This window comes from Pelophylax lessonae (genome assembly GCF_965119305.1).
Source record: "Pelophylax lessonae genome assembly, chromosome: 4".
Lineage (NCBI taxonomy): Eukaryota > Metazoa > Chordata > Amphibia > Anura > Ranidae > Pelophylax > Pelophylax lessonae.
Window position 1 is genome coordinate 491,023,588 of NC_138771.1, and position 25,486 is coordinate 491,049,073.

Here is a 25,486-nt window from a genome sequence, read left to right on the forward strand (position 1 = left end):
TTCGAACCTGAGCGTATCGTTTTGAGGCATTTATTTGGGCTTTTTACAGGCGTTTTTTCAGGCTTTTTTCTGCCATTTTTTGTAGGTGTTTGGAGGCAGGCGTTGACATCTAACAAAAATGCTTGTAATCAGCCAAAAAAGAAGCTCATGCACTTTTTTGAGCTTCAGGCGTTTTGCTTCAGGAGACAAAACGCTCAGATGTTAATAGGGGCCATGGAAATGAATGGGATTTTGCTTGTTGGGCGATTTGAGACTTTAGAGATGAGCAGTTTTACGAGCTGAAATACGCTCAGGTGTGAACAGGGCCTTAAGCTCAAAAAAGTACATGAGCTTCTTTTTGGCAGATTACAAGCGTTTTTGTTAGATGTCAATGCCTGCCACCAAACACCTGCAAAAAACGCCTAAAAAAAGCCCAAAACAACTCCTGAAAACGATACGCTCAGGAGTGAATGGAGCCTTAACAAAAGTCTTCATACACAACATTCCTTGCCCACTGGATCTGAAGAGATCACAACCAATTTTGTTACAAAGTTCACCATGAAAGTTAAATGAGTCCTGTATCACCAATTGGATAAGTTATATCTATAACGGAGAGAGAAGAAGGCCATATCATGTAATGATATCGCTTATATAGATTCATCCACAGCCATATTGCAAGGAGTCAAATGCACCCAAAATATAAGCTCGTAGTGAAACTATGGCAACAATATAGAGGATCTTATTTCGGTTTTAGATAAAGTATTATCCACAATGGCCTTAAGTTTCCCAACCACACCCCTACTCCAAACTTTGGGGAGAAGATGTGCTTTTAAGGTACCGGTAAAGTCCATCTTTTTAGTTTGTTAGGATTCTTTTGTACACATAGTTGTTTAGGATGTGCTACCAGACAGCTTCTGTCCACAATAGGGTGTCAGCATAACCCCCTCTCCCAACAAAATCTTTCTTTATAACTACCCTTGGGGCAGATCCTGCACTGCAAGAGTAAAGAGTAGTTCCGCCCCCCCCCCCCTCCAAAAATTAAAAGTCGGCAGCTACACATACTGTAGCTGCTATTAGAACACTTACCTGTCCTATAGTCCAGCGATGTCAGCACCGCAGCCCATGTTTCCATAGGCTGTCGGGGGCTGCCGCCGCCGTTGCCGGTAAGGGAACCCAGGAGTGAAGCCTTGCGGCTTCAAGACCGGGTCCCTACTGCGCATGCACGAAGCACGCTGCACTCTGTAATTGGCCAGGAAGCAGGGGGAGGAGGAGGGCGCCGAACCTCTGACGAACCTTGCTGTACCTGTCAAAAAATGTATTATAAGATTTACAAAAATGAGAGCCATGTAGCTAAAAAAAAAAAAAATAGATTCTGTGTAAAGCTGTCTCAAAAAAATGAAAAAAAAAAAAAAAAAACTAGACTTTTAGCTTAATTTCTAATAATTTTCTCATTATCATAAAATATAATAGAAATATCATTTTGGTTACAGGTGAGTGTGGGTGGAGATCTGACTCCACCCCCAGAGGCTCCGCCCCCTGCCCTGGTTACACAGTAGGGGATTGTCAGGTGCAGCAGAGTCAGTGCAGGGAACTGTCACTATGGAGAGGGGTCTGTGTGTCTGTCTGCTGCTCCTTCTCTGCTACATCCAGCAGTGTCATTCAGGTGGGTACATCCGATATCCAGCATAGCAGAGGAGCTCATCCCACACTGCCAGCATCTGAGCGTTTCCCACTGAAATAATGTATTATCTATCCAATCAGGAATTTACTGTATTTATAAAAGTGGGGGTGGAGGTTGTTATATTTTGTTTTTACATTTTTTTAGGTTTACTTTACTTATTTGTATGTCGGTGTTGCTATTCTTACAGAGGCATTTTTTTTTTTTTTAGTTTAATTCACTGTCACTTTTTATTTTTCCTTTTTTTTTTTTTCAGCCTTTGTTACAGATTGTTAATACAGTACCATATAGGTGTAAACGCATATTGTTGTGCATTGTTAAAGTGCACTGCTTTCTTTTTTTTCCAAAGTTTTTTTATTTTTTTATTATTATCATAGATGCACAGGTTGAGATGTGTTTTTGTGTGTTGCATTGTGTAAAAAGGCAGACACACACAATGCACTGGTATGATGGGAATAGGGAACGTAGAAAACAATTGATCTTTCAATGTTCTAGCATTGTGCTGTTTTAATCAATGCAAATCAAAGCAGCTCCATGCACCTTACTAAAGGAGCCCTTAAGCTTTTATGTAATTCTAAGCGTTGACACATGTTGTACGTGTTTTTGTGCTCTGTGCTGCAAATAAAATGCAGAATGTGTAAATTTTACTATTTTTTAGTATTTTCTGTATCCTTGTATGGAGCCTTAACCACTTGGTATGACCGAGCCCTAAATTACTTTATATACTTTTTCAAGTAATGTAGCTTTAAGCGCCCATTCACATATATGTGATGACAGACATTGCATGTGATTCACAGCGCACTGCTCTGCAAATCACATGCGATTTTTGTGCGATGCAAGTTCAGCCATACAGACTATCGGGCTGAATTTGCATTGGATTCGGACACAACTCGCACAGGACCCTTTTTTGGGTCCGCACCAGAATCGGATCGCACCTATACGATCCGATTCATGTCCGAACCGAGGGTGTGCACTGTGATATGCGAACTGATCTGGGGGTGTTGTTAACTGTGTATTGACCCCCCAGCGATTCGCACATGGCAGTGTGAACTGCCTGTGAATTTAATGCGATGCGGGAACCCGCAGCGGATTTGCAGGGTTCCCGCATCGCATATGTGTGAACCGGAACTCAGACTTCGTTCACATCTATGCATTTTTTTTTTTTTTTTTTGTGTGTTTCCAGATCCACAGAAACACACTACAACCCGTGTAACCTTATTTCCTATGGGTCCTGTTCACAGCTATGCAGTTTTCTACAATGTGTTTTTTGGAAAGGCGCAGGGACTTTTTTTTACATGCAGCGTAGTGCATATTTGGTTCTATAGACTTCAATAGAATTGCATGAAAAAGGTATGTGCATGCTTTGGCTCGATTCACACCAATGCATGTTGCTTTTTGCTGTACTTTGCATTTGCAGTGCTTTTTGCTGTACTTTCCGCATTTTCGAACACGCATTTTTGGGCAGGTTAAATAATGCAAAATGCCTCAAAAATGCATGAAAAACGCAGGACTTGCATTTTTAATGCATAGCCATTGAAGTTTAATACATGCAAAACGCTGCATTTAGCAGGAAAAAAGTCCCCGACCCTTTCCAAAACCGCAGCGGCACAAAAATGCATTGATGTGAACTTGTTCCATAGGAACCCATGTTAAAAAAATGAAATGCATTTCTGCAAAAAGCATGAAAAACATGCATTAGTGTGAATGGAGCCTTATTGGCGCATTTTCCTGTATGACAACAGACACCTCCCTCCTTGCAACATCAAAACTTCCCAAAAAATGCACAATGTATTAAAACGCACACGAAAAAAGGCAAAATACCGCTCCGCAAAAACGCACATGCATAGATATGAACCTAGCCAAATGTATCTTTGTATCCCACAAGATAAAATCCATACTGAGCTCATATAGTTTATCAGCCTAATATATGAGAAATGTACTGTGATTTAATTATTTTTATTTATTTTGAATTTCTTTAACATTAATTGCAGTATTGAAATCATCCAGTCAGACTCTTTTTGATGCTGCTGTATCAATCCACAAATACTTTGGGATGGTCCCATAAACCTTACTGTGATTTTTTTTAAAGTGACCACGGGCCCATTTTCTTTTGATGCCAACATAAGTAAATTTCTCCCTTTGTCATGCTGGCATGGGGAAAATGCTCCACTCCAAAGAGCCTCACCTATTTCAGAGCGGAGCCTGATTGATCATGTGTGTATCAAGAGCAAAATCCCCCCCCCCCCCCAACTGCCAAATTGCTGCAACTGCTTTGCAAATTAAACGATCAGTCCACCCAAAAGCGCACCCCCTCCCCAGTCATGGGTGCAGGGATGGTGGGACCCCCTCCACAGGGCACAGCAGGCGTGCAGACCCCAGGAACATAGCAAATAGAAGTGGGAACAGCCAATAATGCAGCAGTAATTCTATTAGGTGACATATATATTGAACCTGCAATAAGGATCTGTTTTTTGCAACACTAACATTATCGGTTTTCTTTTTTCAGCATCCAATGAGACGATAGTGAGCCTACTGCAATGTCCAGGTTGGTCATCAGATTCTATTTTTTAGCTACCTATTTAGAGCGACTGATAATCCTAAAGGCCCGTACACACGATAAGAAATTCTATAGGGAAAATTCGTCCGACGACCGATCTGTCGATTTTCGGATTGTTAGTATGGTGCTTTCAACAGCCAACTCCAACTTTTCGGCTGACAAAATCCTGATGTGCAGGCTATAAAATTTTTGTCGTCCCTCAAAACAACGTCCGATTTTCGTCTCATTAGTAAGGATTTCGACGGAAAAAAATCTTAAGAGCAAGACTAGGCATGCTCAGAGACGAAAGAACACATACAAAGCAATCCAACACATGACATCACTTCTGAAGTAGAATTCTGTCGTACGGGAAAATTTGTATGAAAATAACCTCTTCACTTTCCACATCAGACTAGCATGCCACAAAAAACGGACGACAGATCGTTCGATATTCTGATCGTGTGTACGGGGCTTAAAGCACTGACACCAGCTCCTTCTTGGTTCTATTTAGGACCCATAAGCATTTTTGGATGCACTAATACACATTATGTCTCACAATAATGTGCATTGCATTAAGGCGGGCAATTGAAACAAATAGACTCTGCCAGCACCCCAAAAGTCCCGTAAATCAGATGTGCCGCAAATTCTGTAATGTCATACATTGCAGCATGCCGCAACTCATGTGAGCTGCCTTAGTGCATTGGGGTGCAATTTAAAATGAATTGTACCACAATGCATGTAATGTGTTATTTCATGTTGCAACAGTATATGTATATGGACCCTTAAAGTGGAACTGAATTTAAAAAATCAAAAACTGCAAGAAGGCAAGCTTTTTATTGCAGAAGAGACATGCAACATTTCTTCTGCAATAAAGCACACTTGCCTGCCTATTCGCAATCCTCTGCAGAATGTGCACAGCATAGTTTACATTCTGGCACACCGCACTCCTATATGCATACGTTTGGCATGACTGCAGTCCCATGCCAGGCCAATCAAAATGGCCGAAGAACAGAACTTGGAAAAAAGAAGTGGAGAAGATGCCGGTGCTTGGGAGGGACTGTTGGAACTAAAGCCGGCCATAGGTGGTTTGAGTCTCTGCTGAAACGGTCGAGATTCGAACCATGTATAGGCAAGGCTTAATGTACCCAAGTTGATTGATCGATGAACTTGGGTACAACCAGCCTACAATAGATGCATGTAAAATCGGATTTTACATGCATCTATTGCTATTATAGCCGCTAGCAGTAATGCCTGTGTTCTCCTGTCGGAGACGGCTCTCAGCGCCCGGAGAACACAATCACTCCATGAGAGTTGCAGGAAAGGAAATTGATCCATCTATGACTGGCTTAAGGTAAGTATGTGTGCCTTTAGCTCCACTTTAAATTAGATTCACAGCTATGGTTGTACATGCATCAGCGCACATTGTAATGTACATCGGCCTTCAGAAAGCCACATAGATCCCTTGTGGGGACCAGCCAGTTGCTTTAGCTGACATGTTCTTGAAGGTGCATGTTTGGGGTTTGTCACTCTGTGACATGATTGATTTGGAATTGACATGTACACTGTAAATATCGGATGTCCCAATGCATTATTAGCTGTATGTTAGTTCCAAGTCAAAAACTCAGTAAGTAGTGGAGGAAGGCAAAGGTTGCCAGCCATAAACCTTGTAACAGAAAATGCATGAGAATGGTAGTGCCTGTATTCCTGTTTTTTTTTCTTTTTTTTAAGTATGGAGGCTGCTAATGATGACCCCTCATTCTGAAAGTACTAATGCCTCGTACACACGCATCGATTATTGGCCGGGAATTTTCGGCCAACGTCCAGCTTTTTTCGGCTTGTTAGTATGATGCTTTCGACAACTGACTACGACTTTTCGGCCGATAAAATCTGGTGTGCATGCTATAAAATTTTTGTTGGCCGTCTACAGAACGGCCGATTTTCCGTCAGTCAGTACAGATTTCGGCAGACAAAAATCTGATGAGCAAGACTGGGCATGCTCAGAGAAGAAAAAACACACGGAAAGTAAACCAACACATGACATCACTTCTGAAGTTGATTTTTGTTGGCCGAGAAAATTCGTGTGCAGTCTAGGCACATTCCAACCAACAAAACAACACTCTGGACAAAAGTCGGCCGATCGGTCGGCCGATAATCGTTGCGTGTGTACGAGGCATAACTCTTTCATGCTGATCCAATGGCTTTGGAACTTTGTGTGTCAGAAGCAAGTATGCAGATCAGAAACTCTGCAGGTTAGTGTGGTTGATTTGGCCATTGCGTCAAAGTACTGAAGCCAGGGGATCAGAATGATAGCCAGTAAATTAGTACCTTTTCCATAGAGAGGTCAATAATGGCAGCCTCCGCTTGGTATAGGGCAGTGATGGTGAACCTTGGCACCCCAGATGTTTTGGAACTACATTTTCCATGATGCTCAACTACACTGCAGTGTGCATGAGCATCATGGGAAATGTAGTTCCAAAACATCTGGGGTGCCATGGTTCCCCATCACTGTGATAGGGTTTCTTTAAAAGGAATCATGTAGTGAAAGTAATGTGACGACTGCAATTGTTGACCTCCCCATCGAAAAATACTGCTTGATGGTCATCATAACCCAATAGCTTCAGTACTTTCAGAATCACTGTTCCTGAGCAGGCATACAGGTTAGGAGTTGTGATTTGGATTTTTTTTTGGTTGAGTCAGTAAACAAACTACAAAACCAGAGAGTCAGGCACTTAGCATATTCAGAAAGTAGTCAGCCATGGAAGGCTCTGTATTTCTCAGCTGAGGGAACTGCATTCTTCAGTAACCCGTGGCATTTAAACAGCAGATGGTCTAGTTCAGTGATGGCAAACCTTGGCACCCCAGATGTTTTGGAACTACATTTCCCATGATGCTCATGCACTCTGTGGTGTAGCTGAGCATCATGGGAAATGTAGTTCCAAAACATCTGGGGTGCCAAGGTTCGCCATCACTGGTCTAGTTGCTATAGGTTACTTCACAATGATGCTCTTTGCACTGCTTGTTACACTTCTTCTTTTGTGTTTCTCCCATAGACACCGATATCTGTGATGTGGCTAGCCTTTGCTGCGTGTCCGGCATGGACAGTTATGGCTGGATAGCAGCCACCATCGGCTGGGCCTTGTGGTTCTTCACACTGATCCTCCTCTGCATCTGTAAGGTTATGGACCTCCATCCTGATGAGCCCAAATACCTCCAGGCCTGAGGGGCCCACAGAATGATGGACATTGGTGCTGCAGAGCGAGGACTTGGAAAAGTCAGTACAACTACTAACTTCAGCCCATCATCTCCCATATGAAGCATTGTTTTATAAAATGCAGGACTGTGCTGTCAGTGAACCTCCATCATCTTGGAACACATTGCAATTTAGCCTAAAAATTCCCAGAGGATTGTCCGTGGCCCCAATCCAGCAAATACAGTCACACTGTTCAGAGAACTCTACCACACAGACAGAAAAATGGAGGGCTTCATTGCTGCACTCTCTTGATGAAAAAGCCAATCAACTAGCACTTTCAGAAGAAGGTGGCAGCAGTCTGTTATTTCCAGTACAGGTTGCGCTTGCCAATATGTTTTTTGTTTTTTGGATGGGGTAGCGAAAAGTTAAAGCAGAACTACAACCAAAAATATAAAAAATTTAATAAAAATAGTTCCTTAAAAACACCATCTCATCTGTTGCTGCAAAATTTACCGTCAGTTTAGAGATTTCCCCAGCAGTCTTTTTTCTGCTGCTAGATGCTGCATTTTTGAAAGTTAGAATTATTTAACTCATTTTCTCTGAGCCCAGGTTGTCATAGATCCACCTCCAGCCTATGACTGGACAGTGAAAGTGGAAGCAGCATGCTGAGAAGTTTCCTTCTCAACTCTCTCTCCTCCCATTAATATGAATTGGATGTGTCCTTCTATTGCTTCTTTCTCTCACACTTTAGCGCTGCTGAATAAGGACTGCAAAAGGCTGATACCAGGTCAAATTCAGGGACTTACTGATTTAATGATAACTTATTGATCACAGAGCTGCATTAAAGTGTGCCTTTCATATCTGCCTAGAGTTCAGCTCTAAAATTTTGGATTATTTTAACTTTTTTGTTTTGTGTTTCTTCTGTGTTTTGTCTCTTATGGTGAGTTTTTCCTTCACTACCTGTCCTTGTGACACTCCTACAAGAAATGACGGGTACAGGTGTTACCAGGAAAGGAAAAGCACAGACGGGAATATTAAAGAAAAAAAACATTGGTGGAAATTCTTATCTTTCCCCATTCTACTAAAAATGTGTGGTCAGTAAGAATGAGAGAAAGTGCAGATGGCTGCATTCCAAAAAAGGACCATCTTAAAGAGGAAGTAAACCCTCCTCTGCAAGTTGTACCTATAGGTAAAAGCCTATAATAAGGCTTACCTATAGGTACTGTAAATATCTCCTAAACATGCACCGTTTAGGAGATATTTACTCTGCATGCAGAGAGCGACGTCACTGGCGAATGCGCTCTGAAGGAACGGCCGCTGGTGCCGTTCCTTCAGAGCCCCGTGCTGTGACCGTCGGCTCCCGCGCGTCATTGCGGCTCCGGCCAATCAGATGGCCAGATGCCCCGATCCCGGAAGAGGGGGGACTGAACAGGTCGTTCGTCATACAGGTAAGCGGGCAGCACGGCAGGGGCTCGTTCTGAGGTAAGTATTTCATAATGAGCTAGTATGTGATGCATACTAGCTCATTATGTGTTTTTCTTTCAAGGTGTAAAAAAAAAAAAAAAAAAAAAAATCGGGTTTACAACCTCTTTAAATGTAATATCAAAATAGCATAAAAAACAGCAACCAAATCATAATGGGGGATCAGAGGAAAGCCAATGCACTTAGCCCTTGTTCACAATGCCGCGGCTTCAAGGTCACGTGACTTTCACGTGGCTTTGAACCCGACATCCCTACGTAACTTAATCGTGGCTTGCATACAACTTCTTTAACAGAAGTCAATGCAAGTCGTATTGAAGTCGCGCCCAAAGTAGTGCAGGAATTTTTTTCTTAGTTGGAGCGATTTGAGCCACACTGATTAGAACGATTCTATTTCCGTTACTGGGGCAAGATTTGTCATACGACTTTGGACTCCTGTGGTTTAGAGGACAATCGGATGGAAACAGACAGGTAGTCTCTTTCCATCTGACCGCCCCATAGAAAACAGCGGGCTGTGTCCGTGTCTGCACTGTATATAGGAGTGGACACAGACTTGTCATGCGCCTGTTGAGCAGGGATCAGCGAAGAGATCCTCCGCTGAGCAGACAGATCCACTTGGAGGGATTCCAATCCGTCTAAAAGGGGCCAAACACTGGATGTTATATGTGATGTGTGAGAATACTCGTGCCAAAAGGGAAGAAAAAATGTATATATAAAAAAACAGGACTGCTGCTGTAGACAACCCACAATGGTAAAGGATGGAAATGAATGTAATATAAATATTACCAACAGCGCATGTCTCAAAGGTGATGGTGGTATAATGTATGTGATAATAGGTCTGTTGACCAAACCAATACTGGGGTATATGTGGTTATTTCACGTATGAGATTCTGCTGCTCATATAAACGGTGCTCAATCAATTGCCAATCTCTATATACATCATGTGTTGCATTCTCAACTAAATAGCAATACAAATAAAATACATTTAAACAGTGTATACAATTATTGCATATCTGTGCAATACATGCAAATAAAATAAAAATACATGCAATACTCATGAACTCCTGCAACAGTGTTTTATATCAAAAAACATATAAAGATCAAAGTCTATGAGACTGGACATGTATTGCATGTATTTTTATATATGTCGGATAACCACATATACCCCAGTATTGATTTGGTCAACAAATCTATTATCACATACATTATACCACCATCACCTTTGAGACATGCGCTGTTGGTAATATTTATATTACATTAATTTCCACTGGATGTTTTAACTGTTGTATCATATTTATTACAATAAATATAAAAACACCATAAGACCAAAAGTTTGTGGATAACTGACCACCACACCTGTCTGAGCTGCCATAGCCATTAAATATGAAACCCCACTCCTTGTGGCTTTACCATCCTCCACTCCTTTCTTCTGGGAAGGCTTTCCATGAGATTTTGGGCTGAATCTGTGGGAATTTGTGCCAATTTGTGAGGTCAGGCTGGATGTTGGATGAGAAGGTATGGCTCACAATCGGTATTTCAATTCCTCCTTAAGGTCTTCAGTAGGGCTGAGTTCAGAGCTCTGTGCAGGACACTTGATTTCTTCCACACGCACTGGTCAGACCAGGTCTTTATGGAGCTGCATTTGTACGTGGCGATACAGTCATACTGGAACAGAAAATGACCTTCCCCAAACTGTTATCTGAAAACACTGGACACACTGGAAACACACTTGTCTAAGATATCTTTGTATGATGTAGTAATAACAGTACCCTTCACTGAAAAAACCTGAACGCAAACATTTAGAGGGGGGGTGGGTTCACGTACTATATGGTGTATTTTATTAAAAATCCCTTTAATCTGGCTTCAAAAAGAAATCTGTGATCTTAGCTTGTGTCAAGAGTATTTCAAATCGACAGATTTAAAAATAACATTTCTGTATTAGCATAAGTCATTAAATCATTTCACATCCGTATATTATTTTTTTCACTTGTCTCTTTTATTACTTGCTGGGTTGTAACATGCATCGGTTTCCGAATGACACAATCGACAAATACCAGCTCAGACCTCCCCATACAAGACCCTGTACGTGCACATTAAATAAAAATAAACAGAAACGTCTAACGGTACAAAAAAAAAAGGAAAAAAAAAATCACAGCAAAAAAAAAAAAAACAAAAACTTTACCCCGGACCGGACCTGCCGGCCTATCCCTCCCCAAAACACACACGAAGGAAAACATTACAAACATGTTTATGTACAAAGTTGCGTGTTGTGGAAACAGAGACTTGTCGGTACAGAAATATCACATGAAGAGTCCACGAGGTCTGTGCACAACACAGCCCAGAAACCAACCCCTTCCCGGCCGGACAGGCCAGCATGTCATACCGTGAAGGATCTGGGCGAAGACCAAAAGCGGTTGAGTTTTGTTTGTCCCACGAAATGTCAAATGCGAAGAAACTTTGTGTTCTGTTTAATTACACACGTCATACTTTAACCGCCCGCTCAGCTGTGTCTGCGTTCTTTTTAGATTTTTTTTTTTTAACCTTCAGAGTCATCCTAAAAATCTCCAATAAAGTTTTTTTTTTTGCTCTCTTTGATTGTTAACACAGATATGTCAGCATTTGATTACAGAACAGTCATTTTGTATATTGCTGAATTGTAGCACCGAAAATGAACCCTCCTATGGTTGGGTCGGCAGCTGCAGGCTATGAGGAATATACCAGGTCAGTAAGGATTGTACAAGTTTATTGTGTTTACCATGCAGGCAAACCAGGCAGTTGTGACCTGCACCTTTGGGGTCGGGGGGTAGCAGAAAGTGCATAAAAATAACCGTCATTGAAATTCACTTTTATTACCTTAACCATTTCCTTTTTTAAAGGGGCCTAACATGAACTTTATTTTAAAAATTTGTAATATTGGGAAATGGAACAAGATGGTGAACCCTTATGAACAGGTATGATCTAAACGCCAAACATTCCACATAACCAGGACACTGTGGGGGGGGAATTCTATTGTAAGTTGCTATGACGCTTTTCTGGCCTTAATCTATTGCGCCAAAGTCATGAAGCATCTGCGACACTTTTGGTTCCTGATAGTGCTTCGTGTACCAAATTCAGGTAGTTCTAAACGGCGTCACTTTTTAATTGTGGCGCAATGAATGTGCCAAATTCAAAATAAAATACTGACACTTTGTATCTTATGAAAGTGAAGCTAATTAGGATCAACTCTCCTTTAGGGGAGAGGGAGAAACTGGCGCAGACAGATTTTGGAAAGTGTCTCGCATTTATTCCAAAAAATGCAACAAAATCAGGTACATGTTCTAGACTGGTACATGAATTTGGAGTTTAGAACGCATGAGAGACACTTTAGCCCTGTACACACGTACCGAATGTCGGCAGAACGATCAGCCGTCTTTTGTCCAGGGCTGTCGTGTCAGTTGAAAACTGCAAAAGACTGCACACGAATTTTGTCGGCCAACAACAGCCGACTGCAGAAGTGATGTCATGTGATGGTTAACTTTCCCTGTGTTTTTTCTTTTCTGAGCATGCCCAGTCTTGCTAATCTGCTGTTTGTCGGCCGAATTCTGTACTGACTGGCGAACAATCGGCCGTTCTGGTGACGGCCAACAAAAATTTTAATGCCTGCACACCAGATTCTGTTCAGCCGAAAAGTCGCAGTTGGTTGTCGGAAGCATCATACTAACAAGCCAGCAATCGGCTGATCGGTCGGCGGCCGAATATTTACGGCCGACAATCGCTACGTGTGTAAGGGGCTTTTCACAAAATCTGTCTGTGCCCATCTTTATGAATTGCAGGGGGTATAGCTGGAGGAAAAAGAGTCTTACCAATTAAATATCAAATTCTCCACCCTCTACAGGCCAAGACTAGGACTGAACAACCACAAATTACCCCAGGGTGGCTGACAAAACCTACCCTAAAATCTCCCAAATCCTCGTCCTCTAGCAGGTTTTGTCCTTTAGAAGAAATCATACATACAGCTCAGCCCTCATAAAGTTTGGCATACAGCCCAGCCTTTTCCCATATTTGCTTACTAATTAAACTTCCCTGTTATGACCACAAACAAGTCACTGCTCAGCTAGACACATCCACTTCAATCTTCCTCATCCAGATGAATTCTCTACCTGACTGGACCTCTTTACTAGTGATGCACCGAAATTTCGGCCGCCAAAAATTATAAGCCGAAAATAGTGTTTTCTGCATTGTGTCAAAAGCTAAAAAGATGCCGACAATGGCTGCCGAAAAGGCCCGCAATTTTACCGTGCTTATGATATGTTTTTAATAGGTCATGAGACTCAAAAAAATGCATCAAAAACACAACACAGGTGCATATTTGATTCGTTCTTGCTGCCTTTCAATGCATTTCAATGAAGAGGTGTTGACCAAATATGCACCAAAAACAAAGCAAGCAGGATTTTTAACACCGCTTCAAAAGGTTCCAATAATGGTCGACAATAAATTCATATTCATTTAAATTCATGATATTAATTAAAAAGTCGAATATAATACAATTATTTATAAAAAAATATATATATATTTTAAAAACCTTCAGTTTCGGTTTCGAGACAAATGCATTCTAAATTTTTGGTTTCGGTACCGAAATGTTCATTTTGGTGCACCACTACTTTTTACCAACTTCACTGGGAGCCCAGTCCATCCTTTACCACTCTGACTTTTAGAGAGAAACCCATTACCATCACACGATTCTTAAAAATCAGACAGGAATGTATAGAATGTATTGGAAATTTCGAAGTTCGATTATTCAACAGCTAACCTTAACCTATCAAGTCAACAAACACTTGATATTGAGAGAGTCAAGACAAACCTGAACGGCTCTGAGTTACCAACAGCCAATTAATTACTCTTGAAGTTGGTGCCAATCAGCCCCCGGCCCTTTTTTTTTTTTTAACTCGCAGTCTTTGCATTTGCTGCACATCTTGTCCCCTCACCCTGGTATAGAGCTACTTTCAGTTCTACAAACCATCTGCTCCCATCTTCCTTCACGACTTCTATTGTGCTGCCCCTTAAGTCTGGAACCACGTCCCTGCTTCTTTTAGCGCTTCCACCAATCTGGAAGGCTTCAAGCTCTTCCCTAACTCATCATATTGCAACCTGTTATATCCCTCAGATCTACAAATCCTCTGCATCATTCTCCACCTCCCAAATTGCATCATTAAACTTCTCTTGTGGTGCCCCTTGGAACCCTTTTCCTATCAGACTTTTCACCAATTGCAAAACAATGTAGGCTCTTGAACTTCTCACCCATCCAGGAATTCTCTTGTACTTTACCCTTCAATTTGGAACCTTTTCCCTTTCCTTATCATAGCATTCACCAATCTGGAATGTTTCAGGTTCTCTGAGATCAATTCTTAGTGGCCTATTATATCCCTCCCTTTAAAAACCATCTGTTTCATCCTCCACCTCCTATTCTGCAGCTAGCACTCCTCTTGTGCTTCATCTTCACTTTGGGACCCTTTGCCTGACCCAATCACACTTTCTACTGATTTAAAATAGGTAAGGTTTTCCCACAACTCACCTGCTCACAGTAGCCTGTTATATTCTTCAGATCTTAGATTGTAAGCTCTAACAAGCAGGGCCCTCTGATTATTCTTGTAGTGAATTGTATTGTAACTGTATTGTCTGCCTTCATTTTGCAAAGCACTGCGCAAACTGTTGGCCCTATATAAAGTCTGTATAATAACAATAATAACCCAAAATCATCTGATCCATCTTCCAATCTGAATTAATGACTTCCCTTTTGCTGTACCTCCACGTTAGAACCCTTTAGCTAGTTCTGTTTGACCCACTAATCTGGAATGACAACTCTCCCTGAACTCACTTTCTCATGATATTACCTGCCTCAAATACCGTTAATCTCAGAAACCTTCTTATTCTACTTGTTTCATCACCCACTTTCCAAAGACAGCCTTCGCTGCCAGTGCATTTAATGCACTACCGAACAATATATAATGTTCATCCTGGCCAACTTTTTACACCTAAATTAGGCCACCTAACCATCATCATGTAAAATGAAATGCAGCGTCAATTCTAATAAAGGTTCATACATTTTATAGGACACCCGAAGAGTGTGGACATATATACAGTTGTTGGTGGGATAAGGTTCCTCCACCGACACCACAGCACACCAGGCTTCTTACCCTCAAGCATGTACCACTAGATTATAGGTGCTCATGGAACACTGCTCAGGCTCACTCCTGTTAATCAGATATTGCACCAAACTAAAGTCCTGTTTTCCCCTTCGGGATCCTCTCTCCACAGGTTACATATGCAAAAAAATTAGAACAGAAACCTCCCCATAGTTTAGTGAGTAAGTAACACTTGAACTTTATTAAAAAGACTCCAAAATTCTCACACAATAGCGATAAAATCAAGCTTAGCAATACAAGAAAATCAAGATGGCTGTGGTCTACGCGTGCAGTTGCATAACGTATTGTATCCATGCTCCACCTGGATACGATAGGGTGGAGCCTGGATACGATACGGCACACTACTGCACACACGGACCGGGTCCCTCTTGATGGATGGAAACCTATCATTCTCTTGTACTGACCTGCTTGATTTTATCGCTATTGTGTGAGTATTTTTTGATTTTTTTTTAATACATTTTTAGAATTACTTACCTATTACACTATGAGGAGGCTTCTGTTCTCATTTTTGGCATATCTAATCTGTGGAGAAGGGACAAAAGGACTTTAGTTTGGTGCAACATCTGATGAACAGGAGTGAGCCTGAGGAGTGTTACATGAGCGGCACCCAGACCACCTATAATCTAGTGGTCCATGCTTGAGGGTAGGAGGCCTGGCATGCAGTGGTGTCGGTGGTGGAACCTGATCATTGATAGGACACCCGACGTGTGTGTATATATGTCCACACACGTCGGGTGTTCTATCAAATTTATGGACCTTTTTTTTAGAACGGACTTTAATGCCTCATTTCCACTGAGTGGTACGGTACGGTTCGGTTCAGTACGGTACGGTTCGGAACGGTACACCTTGCATTTCCACTGCCAAAAGTACCCTTTCATGATAGGCGTGGTGTAGCAGGAAAGCTGTGATAGACGATTCTCTGTCAACCAAAGTTCTGCAGAGTGTAGCTCCACCCTGTTGGTACGTACTAATGTGCTTGGTACCCCAACGAAAGGGTCCCAAAAAAGTGGTACGGTACGGTTTGGAATTAGGGTACCATTCACAATGGAAACGGCATAAATAGCGTACCGTACCGAACCGTACCAGAAAGCTCAGTGGAAACGAGCCATTAGTGTTGCATTTTTTTTAAATATTTTGTCAATTGTCACCTGCAATTTAAGCTAGCTGCAATCCGTAACCTAAGAGCAGTGAAATACTTTTGAGTTTTATATTCATCATTATTCAAAAGAGGGAATTTTTCTTAACACAGTGTATTTTTTTTCGGTTTTGTGTGTCCTTTTTGCCTATTTCATTCTACCATATCCTTTGATTGTACAAGTCAAACTTTTATAAATCAGAGGAAATTTTGAGAAATTTTGTGGTGAAATGCAGATATGCAATGGAACGTTGCGAAGCAATGAACGACCAAACTTTCTGAATAGCCCCCAACATCAGAAATATCCAGAGCAGAGGTCCCCACAGGTCAGTGTCATGTCAGGAAATGTAGACGGACCTTTGTTTTCTAGAATGTTAAAGTAGAAAAACTAGGAGTGTTTAAAAAAAAGTGGAGCGCCCCTTCAAGCTCCTAACCTGACACACGACAACGGAGGGATTGGAAGCCCTCATGTCTAGAATAGATTGAACACATGGCTCCCTCAGTGCTCCTAGAAGCCTGTGTTGCTGACCCACACCAGGGCGAGGTGGCTTTTACACCTCTTCTCCAGTAGTTATGATGCTGACCAATGATCCTGCTGTGGCTTCCATAGGAAGTGGACAGTATAGACGCCGCACTCAGTCCTTATCAGCTGTGGTAGGCGGGTGCCACCACCTGCTTCTGGGAGAGGCGGAGCAGCTCCTCGCGGATGGCCTTGATGAGGGAGGCAGAGGAGTGACCAGGGTGAATGTCCTCAGTGGATGCAGCCGGGTAACAGATAGAGGGCGGGAGGTGCGTGGAGGGCTGGCGGCCTGCTGCAGGCCTGTTCCCACCAAACATCTGTGGGGTGCCGTAGTCCTGGGCTCCATGAACTTGACCCTGGAAGAGAGATTTTTTAATTATTTATACCGAATGTGAAACAGAAGACAATGGTGGGCGTTTCCTGTTCATTAACCCCTTCATGACCATAGGTGTCCTGACCAAGTTTACCCAGTAGTGCAAACCTCATTGAAATAGTGTGCAGTATGCCTCTTTTCACACTTGATGGCAATTTACAATTGTCAAAGTGACAGTTGGTGTGTAAATACAGTAGCTGTAGAAGCTGCTGCTGTAAGAAAAAAAAAACAGACCGTGTGGCACAGTGAGGGGAAATTTACTAAGGCTCGGTTTACACGTGTCCAGCCACGGTTTCCGTGCGATTTTTAAAAGCAGTCCGGTGTGGTTCACTAGTTCAGGTGCGAATTTTCACTTGAACTCACTGGACTGAAAAACACACAGGGCTCTTTTTAAAAAGGCACCATGGCTGGCCTGCAGATATGTGAACCTGCTCCATACAAAAGGTTGCTGGTTCACATGTCATGCGACTTGGACGTGGTTCAAAACACATCCAATTCGCATATATGTGAACCCAGCCTAAGACTGGAGCAGACTGAACCTCAAGCAGCTGTGCCTTTGTATCCACTTTCATTCATCTGTGGAACAAAGGGGTGAAAAGCAATCTATGAATGGAAGGGGCAGAACTTTTAGTCATCATCCATTCATAGAATAGGTTTCATTAATTGAGGCTGTAGTACAGATTCTGTGAATGGAGAAGCTGGATGAAAAAAGGGTGGGCATATTCAGTCACATTTATTTACAGGCTGTGACAGTTCACACAGTTAAATTAACACCCCAGCACCAGAAGATTACATCGGTGGAGTTGGAGGGAACATTGATGGAGAAGGATTTCACCTAACAGAAGGGGCATCAGCACAAGTGACACATCCTACTTACTGAAGTTATGTCCCTTGCATTGATTTTTGTGCTTTTTTTTCCCCATTTCATTTAGGCTTTAATAACATTCACACAGATCTATGCAAATGTTTCCCCACCTATGTAGAAAACTTAAGATTGGATATTTAAATGGAAATTCCAGCCAATTATTTTTCATTTTTGATTGCCTACAGTGACTGAAATCTCTCAAACAGGTACACACACCCAACAGAGGCTCCAAGCCCTCCCCATTTTATCTTAAATCAAACACTATGCCATGGGGCTCATTCGTTTTTCTGTCTTTTTTAGGCCAAAGTATTTAACTTACAGCATCTCTGTGAGGGAAATTTCTGGTGGTCTCCTCATCACGGTTATAGTATGAAGAAGGCCAGCTAGGGCCCCCTGAAGGTTGTCCACTCCTGTTTGATGGCAGGTCTGTGGATTGAGCTCCCATGCGGCTTGCGATGCCCACTTGGGTCAGCTGGTGGATCTGGGCAGAGCCTGTGGTAAAATAAAAAAAAGAGCTCATTACTAACAAATTATCAGCCAAAGACATTATATAGCAGGCAAAGGGAAATTTGTTAAAATGTATCTAAACCCAAGAACAAAAATGTAACCTATTTCAATCTATCATCACAACAACTTCCTGTCCTTGGGTGACAACGCTTACTCACGTTATTAGGCAACACTGTTTAATTGCTTGGTAACATAAATTGCTAATCAGCCAATCACATGGCAGCAACTCAATGCATGCTGAAGTTGAAACCGAGCATCAGAAAAACTGGGATTTATGTGACTTTGAACGTGGCATTGTTGTTGGCGCCAGACGGGCTGGTCTAAGTATTTAAAAAATCCCTGATTTACAGGGATTTTCAGGCACAACCATCACTAGGGTTTACAGAGAATGGTCCGAAAAAGAAAAAAATATCCAGTGAGTGGCAGGTGTGTGGAGGAAAATGCCTTGTTGATGTCAGAGGTCAGAGCAGAATGGGCAGACTTCTTTGAGATGAGAGAAAGGTAACTCAAATAACCAAAAACCTTGAAGCAGATGGACTACAGCAGCAAAAGACCACACCGGGTGCTACTCCTGTCAGCTAAGAACAGGAAACTGAGGCTACAATTCACACAGGCTTAACAGAATTGGACAATAGAAGATTGGAAAAACGTTGCCTGGTCTGATGAGTCTTGATTTCAGCTACAACATTCAGATGGTAGGGTCAGAATTTGGCACATGGATCCATCCTGCCTTGTATCACCGGCTCACGCTGGTGGTGGTGGTGTAATGGTGTGGGAGACATTTGCTTGGCACACTTTGGGCCCCTTAGTACCAATTGAGCATCATTTAAACACCACAGCCTACCTGAGTATTGTTGCTGATTATGTCCATCCCTTTATGACTACAGTGTACCCATCTTCTGATGGCTCCTTCCAGCAGGATAATGCACCATGTCACAAAGCTCAAATCATCCAATGCCTCCACAGTCACCAGATCTCAATACAATAGAGCATCTTTGGGATGTGATGGAACAGGAGTTTTGCATCATGGATGTGCAGTCCACAAATCTGCAGCAACTGCATGATGCTATCATTTTAAAATGGATCAAAATCTCTGAGGAATGTTTCCAACACCTTGTTGAATCCATGCCACGAAGAATTGAGGCAGTTCTGAAAGCAAAAGGGGGTCCCACCTGGTACTAGCAAGGTGTACCTAATAAAGTGGATGGTGAGTGCATGTCCTTAAAGTGGTTGTAAACCCTTATATATACCAGCTGAAGTGACTGACCTCAGATGATACACCGAGATTAAACAAATCCTCCTACATAAGCTAAACCTGTTTATCTGTAGCCTTATCTTCTCTACAGCTGTTCAAAGTACTCAGCCCAAAGGCTTTTTCTTAGCTTCAGGGAGGCAGGGGGTGGGGGGTATCTGTCCTCACACACTGCACAGCATAGCACAGTGCTGAGTGTATTCTGAGACCTTAGTGGAGGGAATGTAAACCCCCCCCCCTACATAGTGTCATAGGGAAACATGCACAGCTGAAGAAGTCAATTGCCATCTGTGTGCTGGGGGGACTACCCGCCCCCCCCCCCCCGGATTCTGTGGAGTTGGCATAACCTCTCAATAGTGACCCATGCAGATAGCAAAGGGAGGAGAGAACAGGCAGGAACCACATGTGCACAAGCATTCCAGTGTCCCCAGTATAATAGAAAAATTGCTTAAAAACTTCTGGGCAGTCGAGCCGCTCCAGCAGACGTTCTATGACGAAACGCGTAGGGTGGAGTCTAAACGTCTTATGTCACTTCCGGTTACGGAGCTAGAGCCGTGGAATGCGGAAGCTTCTCGGCGTGCACTACACTGATCCTGATCAGCCCAACGAGTGAGTCTACATTGTTTTTTCCACACTATTGCCTTGCAAGTTTTACAACCATGGGGTTATATTTCTGTTGGAGCATTTAGATCACCAGGATCGCTACAATATCTGCCCATCAGAAGTGGAAGAAACCCCAGAGTTTTGTCAGCCTGTCTCCCTATACACAGGTCGTATTGTTAGTGTGACATCTAGTGGTGAACACGGATGCAAACACATTTTCTGTTTTGCTTTTTTCCTTTTATTTCTCAATTCACCTTCTTTCTATAAATTGAGGATAAATGGATTTTTGTAAAATCTTACCGTAAAATCCTTTTCTCTTAAGCTCATTGACAGACGCAGTCCTCTTGATTAATATAAAATTGGGTTATACTGCCCTCTACAGGAGTAGGACACTAGGCAGAAGAAAACGTTCTGGCCACACCTTAGGGGCAGTCCCAGAGGGTATATCCTCTCTCCCTCTGCTACAGGATGTCAGTTATGTCACAAAGCAGTGTCAGAGAATTTAACCCAACCCAACTCAAAAGTAGAGGGGCGGGTACTGCGTCTGTCAATGAGCTTAAGAGAAAAGGATTTTACGGTAAGATTTTACAAAAATCCTTTTTTCTCTGTCGCTCATTGACAGACGCAGTCCTCTTGATTAATATCAAATTGGGACGTCCCAAAGTAGTGCCACAAATGAGGGGTGGTCTAACAGAAATCAAAATCCAATCTAGAAGGCCCAACCGGTGCCAACTAGAAGTTTTAAAGGCTCATCAGACAAAAGGATGAGACTCAACTGAAAACCCAACAGAAAAAAACCCTCGAGGTAGACCAACGGTCTCCTCAAATTGCGGCCTGCAAAACCTTGCGGCCAAAATTTTGTAAAGGTATGAACCGACGACCAGGTAGCCGCCTTGCAAACCTGGACCACTGACGCCTGATGGCGGAAGGCCCAGGAAGCACTAAGCGCCCGAGTGGAGTGCGCCTTAACAGGGAACGGAGGATTCCGACTCTTAATCGAATAAGCCTGTACCACCGTCTGTCTGATCCATCTGGAGATAGTCGCGGCAGATGCAGGCAACCCCTTCTTAGGGCCATTCCGTGATCACAAAAAGTGAATCAGTTTTACGAAACGAGTCCGTAGTTTTCAAGTATACCCTGATTGCCCGAACCACATCCAAGGAATGTAACGCACACTCCCGGGGATGACTGGGCTTAGGACACAAGGAAGGTAGCACAATATCTTCATTCAGATGAAACTCTGAAACCACCTTAGGAAGGAAGGATGGATTCGGACGAAGAACCACCTTATCCCTATGAACCACCAGATATGGGGAACGACAGGATAATGCGGCCAGTTCTGACACCCTGCGTGCAGAAGTAATGGCCACCAAGAAGGCCACCTTCTGGGATAATGTAAGCAATGGAATCTCCCTAATATTTTCAAAGGGAGGTTTCTGAAGAACCGACAACACCAAATTAAGATCCCAGGGCGGTAAGGGCGCGCGCACTGGCGGAGCCAGGTGCCGCACACCCTGGATGAAATTCCGCACCAAGGAATGGGTAGCCAAAGGTTTCTGAAAGAAAATTGCTAACGCTGAAACCTGACCCTTGACCGTACTCAAGGCCAGCTTCTGCTCAACCCCCTGTTGCAGAAAAGCCAAGATTCGGGTCACCGAATAGGCACGTGGAGGAAATCCAAAGGATTCACACCACGCAATATAAGACCTCCATGTGTGATGATAGACTTTCCTGGAAGTCGCTTTCCTTGCTTTAATTAAAGTAGGAATAACTGAAGTTGACAATCCCTTGTCCTTCAGCACCTGAGTCTCAATAGCCAGGCCGTTAAAGCCAGCGATTGTAAAGCAGGATGGAAGATCGGTCCCCGAGACTGCAGATCCCCCCTGAGAGGAAGTCTCCAAGGAGCGTCTGTGACCAGTCTGACCAAGTCGGCGTACCCGGGTCGACGAGGCCAGTCCGGAGCTACCAGGATAACTGGAATTCCCTCCACCTCTATCCTGCGAAGAAGTTTCGGCAGCAACTTGAGAGGGGGGAAGACATACAGTAGCTGATACTGTCCCCACGGGGCGACCAGCGCGTCTGCTGCGTCCGCTCGAGGATCTCGGGAGCGGGCTACAAACCTCCGCACCTTCCTGTTGAGCCGAGCTGCCAATAGATCCACCTCCGGGGTGCCCCAATGATGGCACAGCTGGTGAAATACCTCTGGATGAAGAGGCCATACCCCTTGATCCAGAATCTGACGGCTGAGATAATCTGCCTGCCAATTTTTCACCCCCGGCGTGAATACCGCGGAGAGAGCCGGAACAAATCGTTCCGTCCAACGAAGGATGCTGGCCACTTCGATGGCCGCCAGGACACTCTAGGTGCCCCCTTGGTGATGGACCTAAGCCACGGCCGTGGCATTGTCCGACTGGATCCGAACCGGGCTGCCCTGGAGCTGCTCGGTCCAGTAAATCAGACAAAGTCTGATCGCTCTCAGTTCCAATACATTTATCGGTAACCTGGATTCTATCGGAAGAAATGACTTCCCCTGGCTGAGCATCGGAAACCGAAGCCACCAGACCAGAGACTCCCTGGTCCGCTCGCTCAACCGGATCCGATTGTCCAGAGAATCGGGACTCCGATTCCATTTGAAAAGAATCTCCTTTTGGAAAATTCGGGCATGAGACTGGGCATACGGTACTGCCTCTAAGAAGGCCACCATCAGTCCCAGGATCCTCAGGCAAGTCCGAAGGGAAGACCAGTTGACGGACAGTAACATCCGAATTGTTCACTGAATCTTCCGGCTCCTGGTGGGAACTAGGAATGATCTTTGGGAAAAGTGAAGAAAACGTTCTGCTCAAGGAACGGGAACTACAGCTCCCTGTTACATCAAGTCCATTACTGCCCCCCGCAAAGCTTTTAAGCGATCCGGGGATAGTCGAATGTTGGAAGGGAAGAATCGCACCCGTAGAAGTGATCGAAACTCGATCTTGTATCCCGACCGTATGACCTCGCGAACCCCTTTGTCCAGGATTCTGGAAAGCCATGGATCCGGAAACAGGTGAAGACGTCCCCCCACCCCAGATATGGGTGGGGGCGCACCTTCAGGCTGTATTGGTCTTATCTTCAGGTTTGGCTGAGCCGGACGTTTGTTTACCCGACCAGCGCCCTTTGAAACCCCCTGTAGGGGCTTTGGAGGGCTTTGCCTTATCGCCCGCCCCAGCGGAACGAACAAACTTTTTATGAGCGGAAAAGGAAGGTCCTCGCCTGTTACGAGGTCCTTTACCCTTAGCAGTCTGTGGCAAAAAAGTGCTCTTGCCCCCAGTGAGATCCTTTATAATCTCATCCAAGGTGGCCCCAAACAGGCGATCCCCTTGAAAAGGGAGATTAGCCAAAGCTTTTTTGGAACCCTGATCCGCCAACCAGCACTTTAACCACAACACGCGTCTGAGGACCACTGCTGAAACCGATGCACGCCCTAGCAAGGGAGTGGCGTCCAGGGCGGCGTCACAGATGAACTGTAGCCCTTGTATAATCTGCTCCAGCAAATCTGATACTGCCGGGGGGATACTTCTCCCCTTTATGTCACGGCGTAACAATTTGCTCCATTCTGTCAATGTTTGTGAAACTAAACCAATGGCCACCACTGGCCTAAATGTTGACCCTATCAGGGAAAAAATGGAGCGGGATTCCACTTCCACTTTTCGATCCACCGGATCCCTAAAGGACGGAGCGTCCTCCAACGGGATAACAGTGGCTTTATTTAGTCTGGAAATCGGTGGGTCCACCACTGGTGGTACCGTCCATTTTTTAAGGAGGGATTCCTCAAACGGATAGCGCCTAGCAATGCGTTTGGAAATAGCAGGGGTTCGTTTTGGACAAACCCATTCTTCTTTAATTAGATTACCAAAACATTTGGGCAAGGGAAAAACCTTCGCCATTTTGGTAGGCTTGCTGGTCCCAAAGGGAATTTCAGTGTCAGCTACCTCTGCTGGTGTAACCTCAAGACTTAAGGTTTCCCGGACAGACATGACTAGTGCGTCCACCAACGCTTCTTCTTGTGCTATGGCGGAGGCAGAAACGTCTTCCTCACTGTCTGAGGAGACCGTACCCGAGACAGCAGCCCCAGAAGAGGGACCTGCAGCTGCAGTGACAAGCTCAGAATCCGTATCTGAAGTGTCAGATGAAATAGGGGTAGGCGGGGGTCGCTTCCTTGACCCCCGTCCCTGACAGGCCACCTCCACCCGGGATACCAAAGACTCCAAAATTGCTGATAATGCATCAATCACAAGTGGGGCACTGGAGGGTCCTGCGGCCACCTCGAGGGGATCAGGTGGGGATACATGTGTGGCAGGGTCCATGATTAATCCCAGACACTTGTCAGCAAACAAAAAATAATTGCAAAAGAAAAAAAAACTTTTTTTTTTTTGTAATCCCTCGGCGCAACAGCGCCCCTCAGTGTTACCTGCTTTGGACCCCACAGAGAGAGAGAAAGACCCCAAGGGCTCACCACCTGATGCACAGAAGCTTCTATCAACCTGCTCTCAGCGCTGTCTCTTACAGACAGGAAGTCTTTTGGATCGTTTTCCCGGGTAAAGGAGGCGGCTCCGCCCCTCTACACGCCTTCCGGCGCCTCCCATGCTACTCCTCGAGGTAGCTGGTCATCTCCAAAATGGCCGCCCCCATGCCGGAGACACGAGGCTACGCCAAGATGGCGGCCCCGCGCGACCTGCGGGAAGATGGCGGCGGCCTGTGGAATGCAAGCATCGGCCTGTGCGGCCTGCGGGAGGATGGCGGCCTGCGGGAGGATAGCGGCCTGCGGGAGGATAGCGGCCTGCGGGAGGATAGCGGCCTGCGGGAGGATGGCGGCCTGCGGGCAGCAGATGGCGGTAGTCCAGGCATTGCAACCTTATATATAAGGTAGGATCATATCACCCTCTTACATGGCCATTCTAACAGTAATGCCAGCCACTGACTTCAGTCATGGTCCCTTTACAGTGCCCACTCATACAGTGACTCCCGATAGTCAGCTCCCAAAACCAAGCCTCCTGGTTCTTATTCACCAAATCACCCTCAAGAGGGGGATCTGTGACACCTGTTATAGGATAGAGGGGGGACCCAGGATCATGAGGGTCCGATCATCCCAGGGAGGGGCCCGCGTCCACCCACAAACCCGTCAGGGGGAGAGGGGGAACATTTTACTCA

At 44.2% G+C, this 25,486-nt stretch overlaps 2 protein-coding genes across 3 annotated transcripts in view; one reads left to right on the plus strand and one right to left on the minus strand.

Moving 5' to 3' along the window:
- Positions 1 to 1,511: 1,511 nt before the first annotated feature.
- TMEM213 (transmembrane protein 213) lies at positions 1,512 to 7,650 on the plus strand. Its single transcript, XM_082252741.1, has 3 exons — positions 1,512 to 1,642; positions 4,164 to 4,202; positions 7,244 to 7,650. Exons 1-3 carry the CDS (start codon positions 1,579 to 1,581, stop codon positions 7,411 to 7,413), a joined length of 273 nt encoding a protein of 90 aa, XP_082108867.1. The 5' UTR covers positions 1,512 to 1,578; the 3' UTR covers positions 7,414 to 7,650.
- An 8,774-nt stretch (positions 7,651 to 16,424) lies between these two features.
- KIAA1549 overlaps positions 16,425 to 25,486 on the minus strand; it is a 186,685-nt gene continuing 177,623 nt past the window's right edge. For both annotated transcript variants that reach the window (XM_082255251.1, XM_082255250.1), the window contains exons 19-20: positions 18,257 to 18,429; positions 16,425 to 17,055 (exon numbers count right to left, since the gene is read on the minus strand). In XM_082255251.1, coding sequence (XP_082111377.1) covers positions 16,825 to 17,055; positions 18,257 to 18,429 — 404 coding nt within the window. In that variant the 3' untranslated portion in view covers positions 16,425 to 16,824. The remainder of the gene's footprint in view (positions 17,056 to 18,256; positions 18,430 to 25,486) is intronic.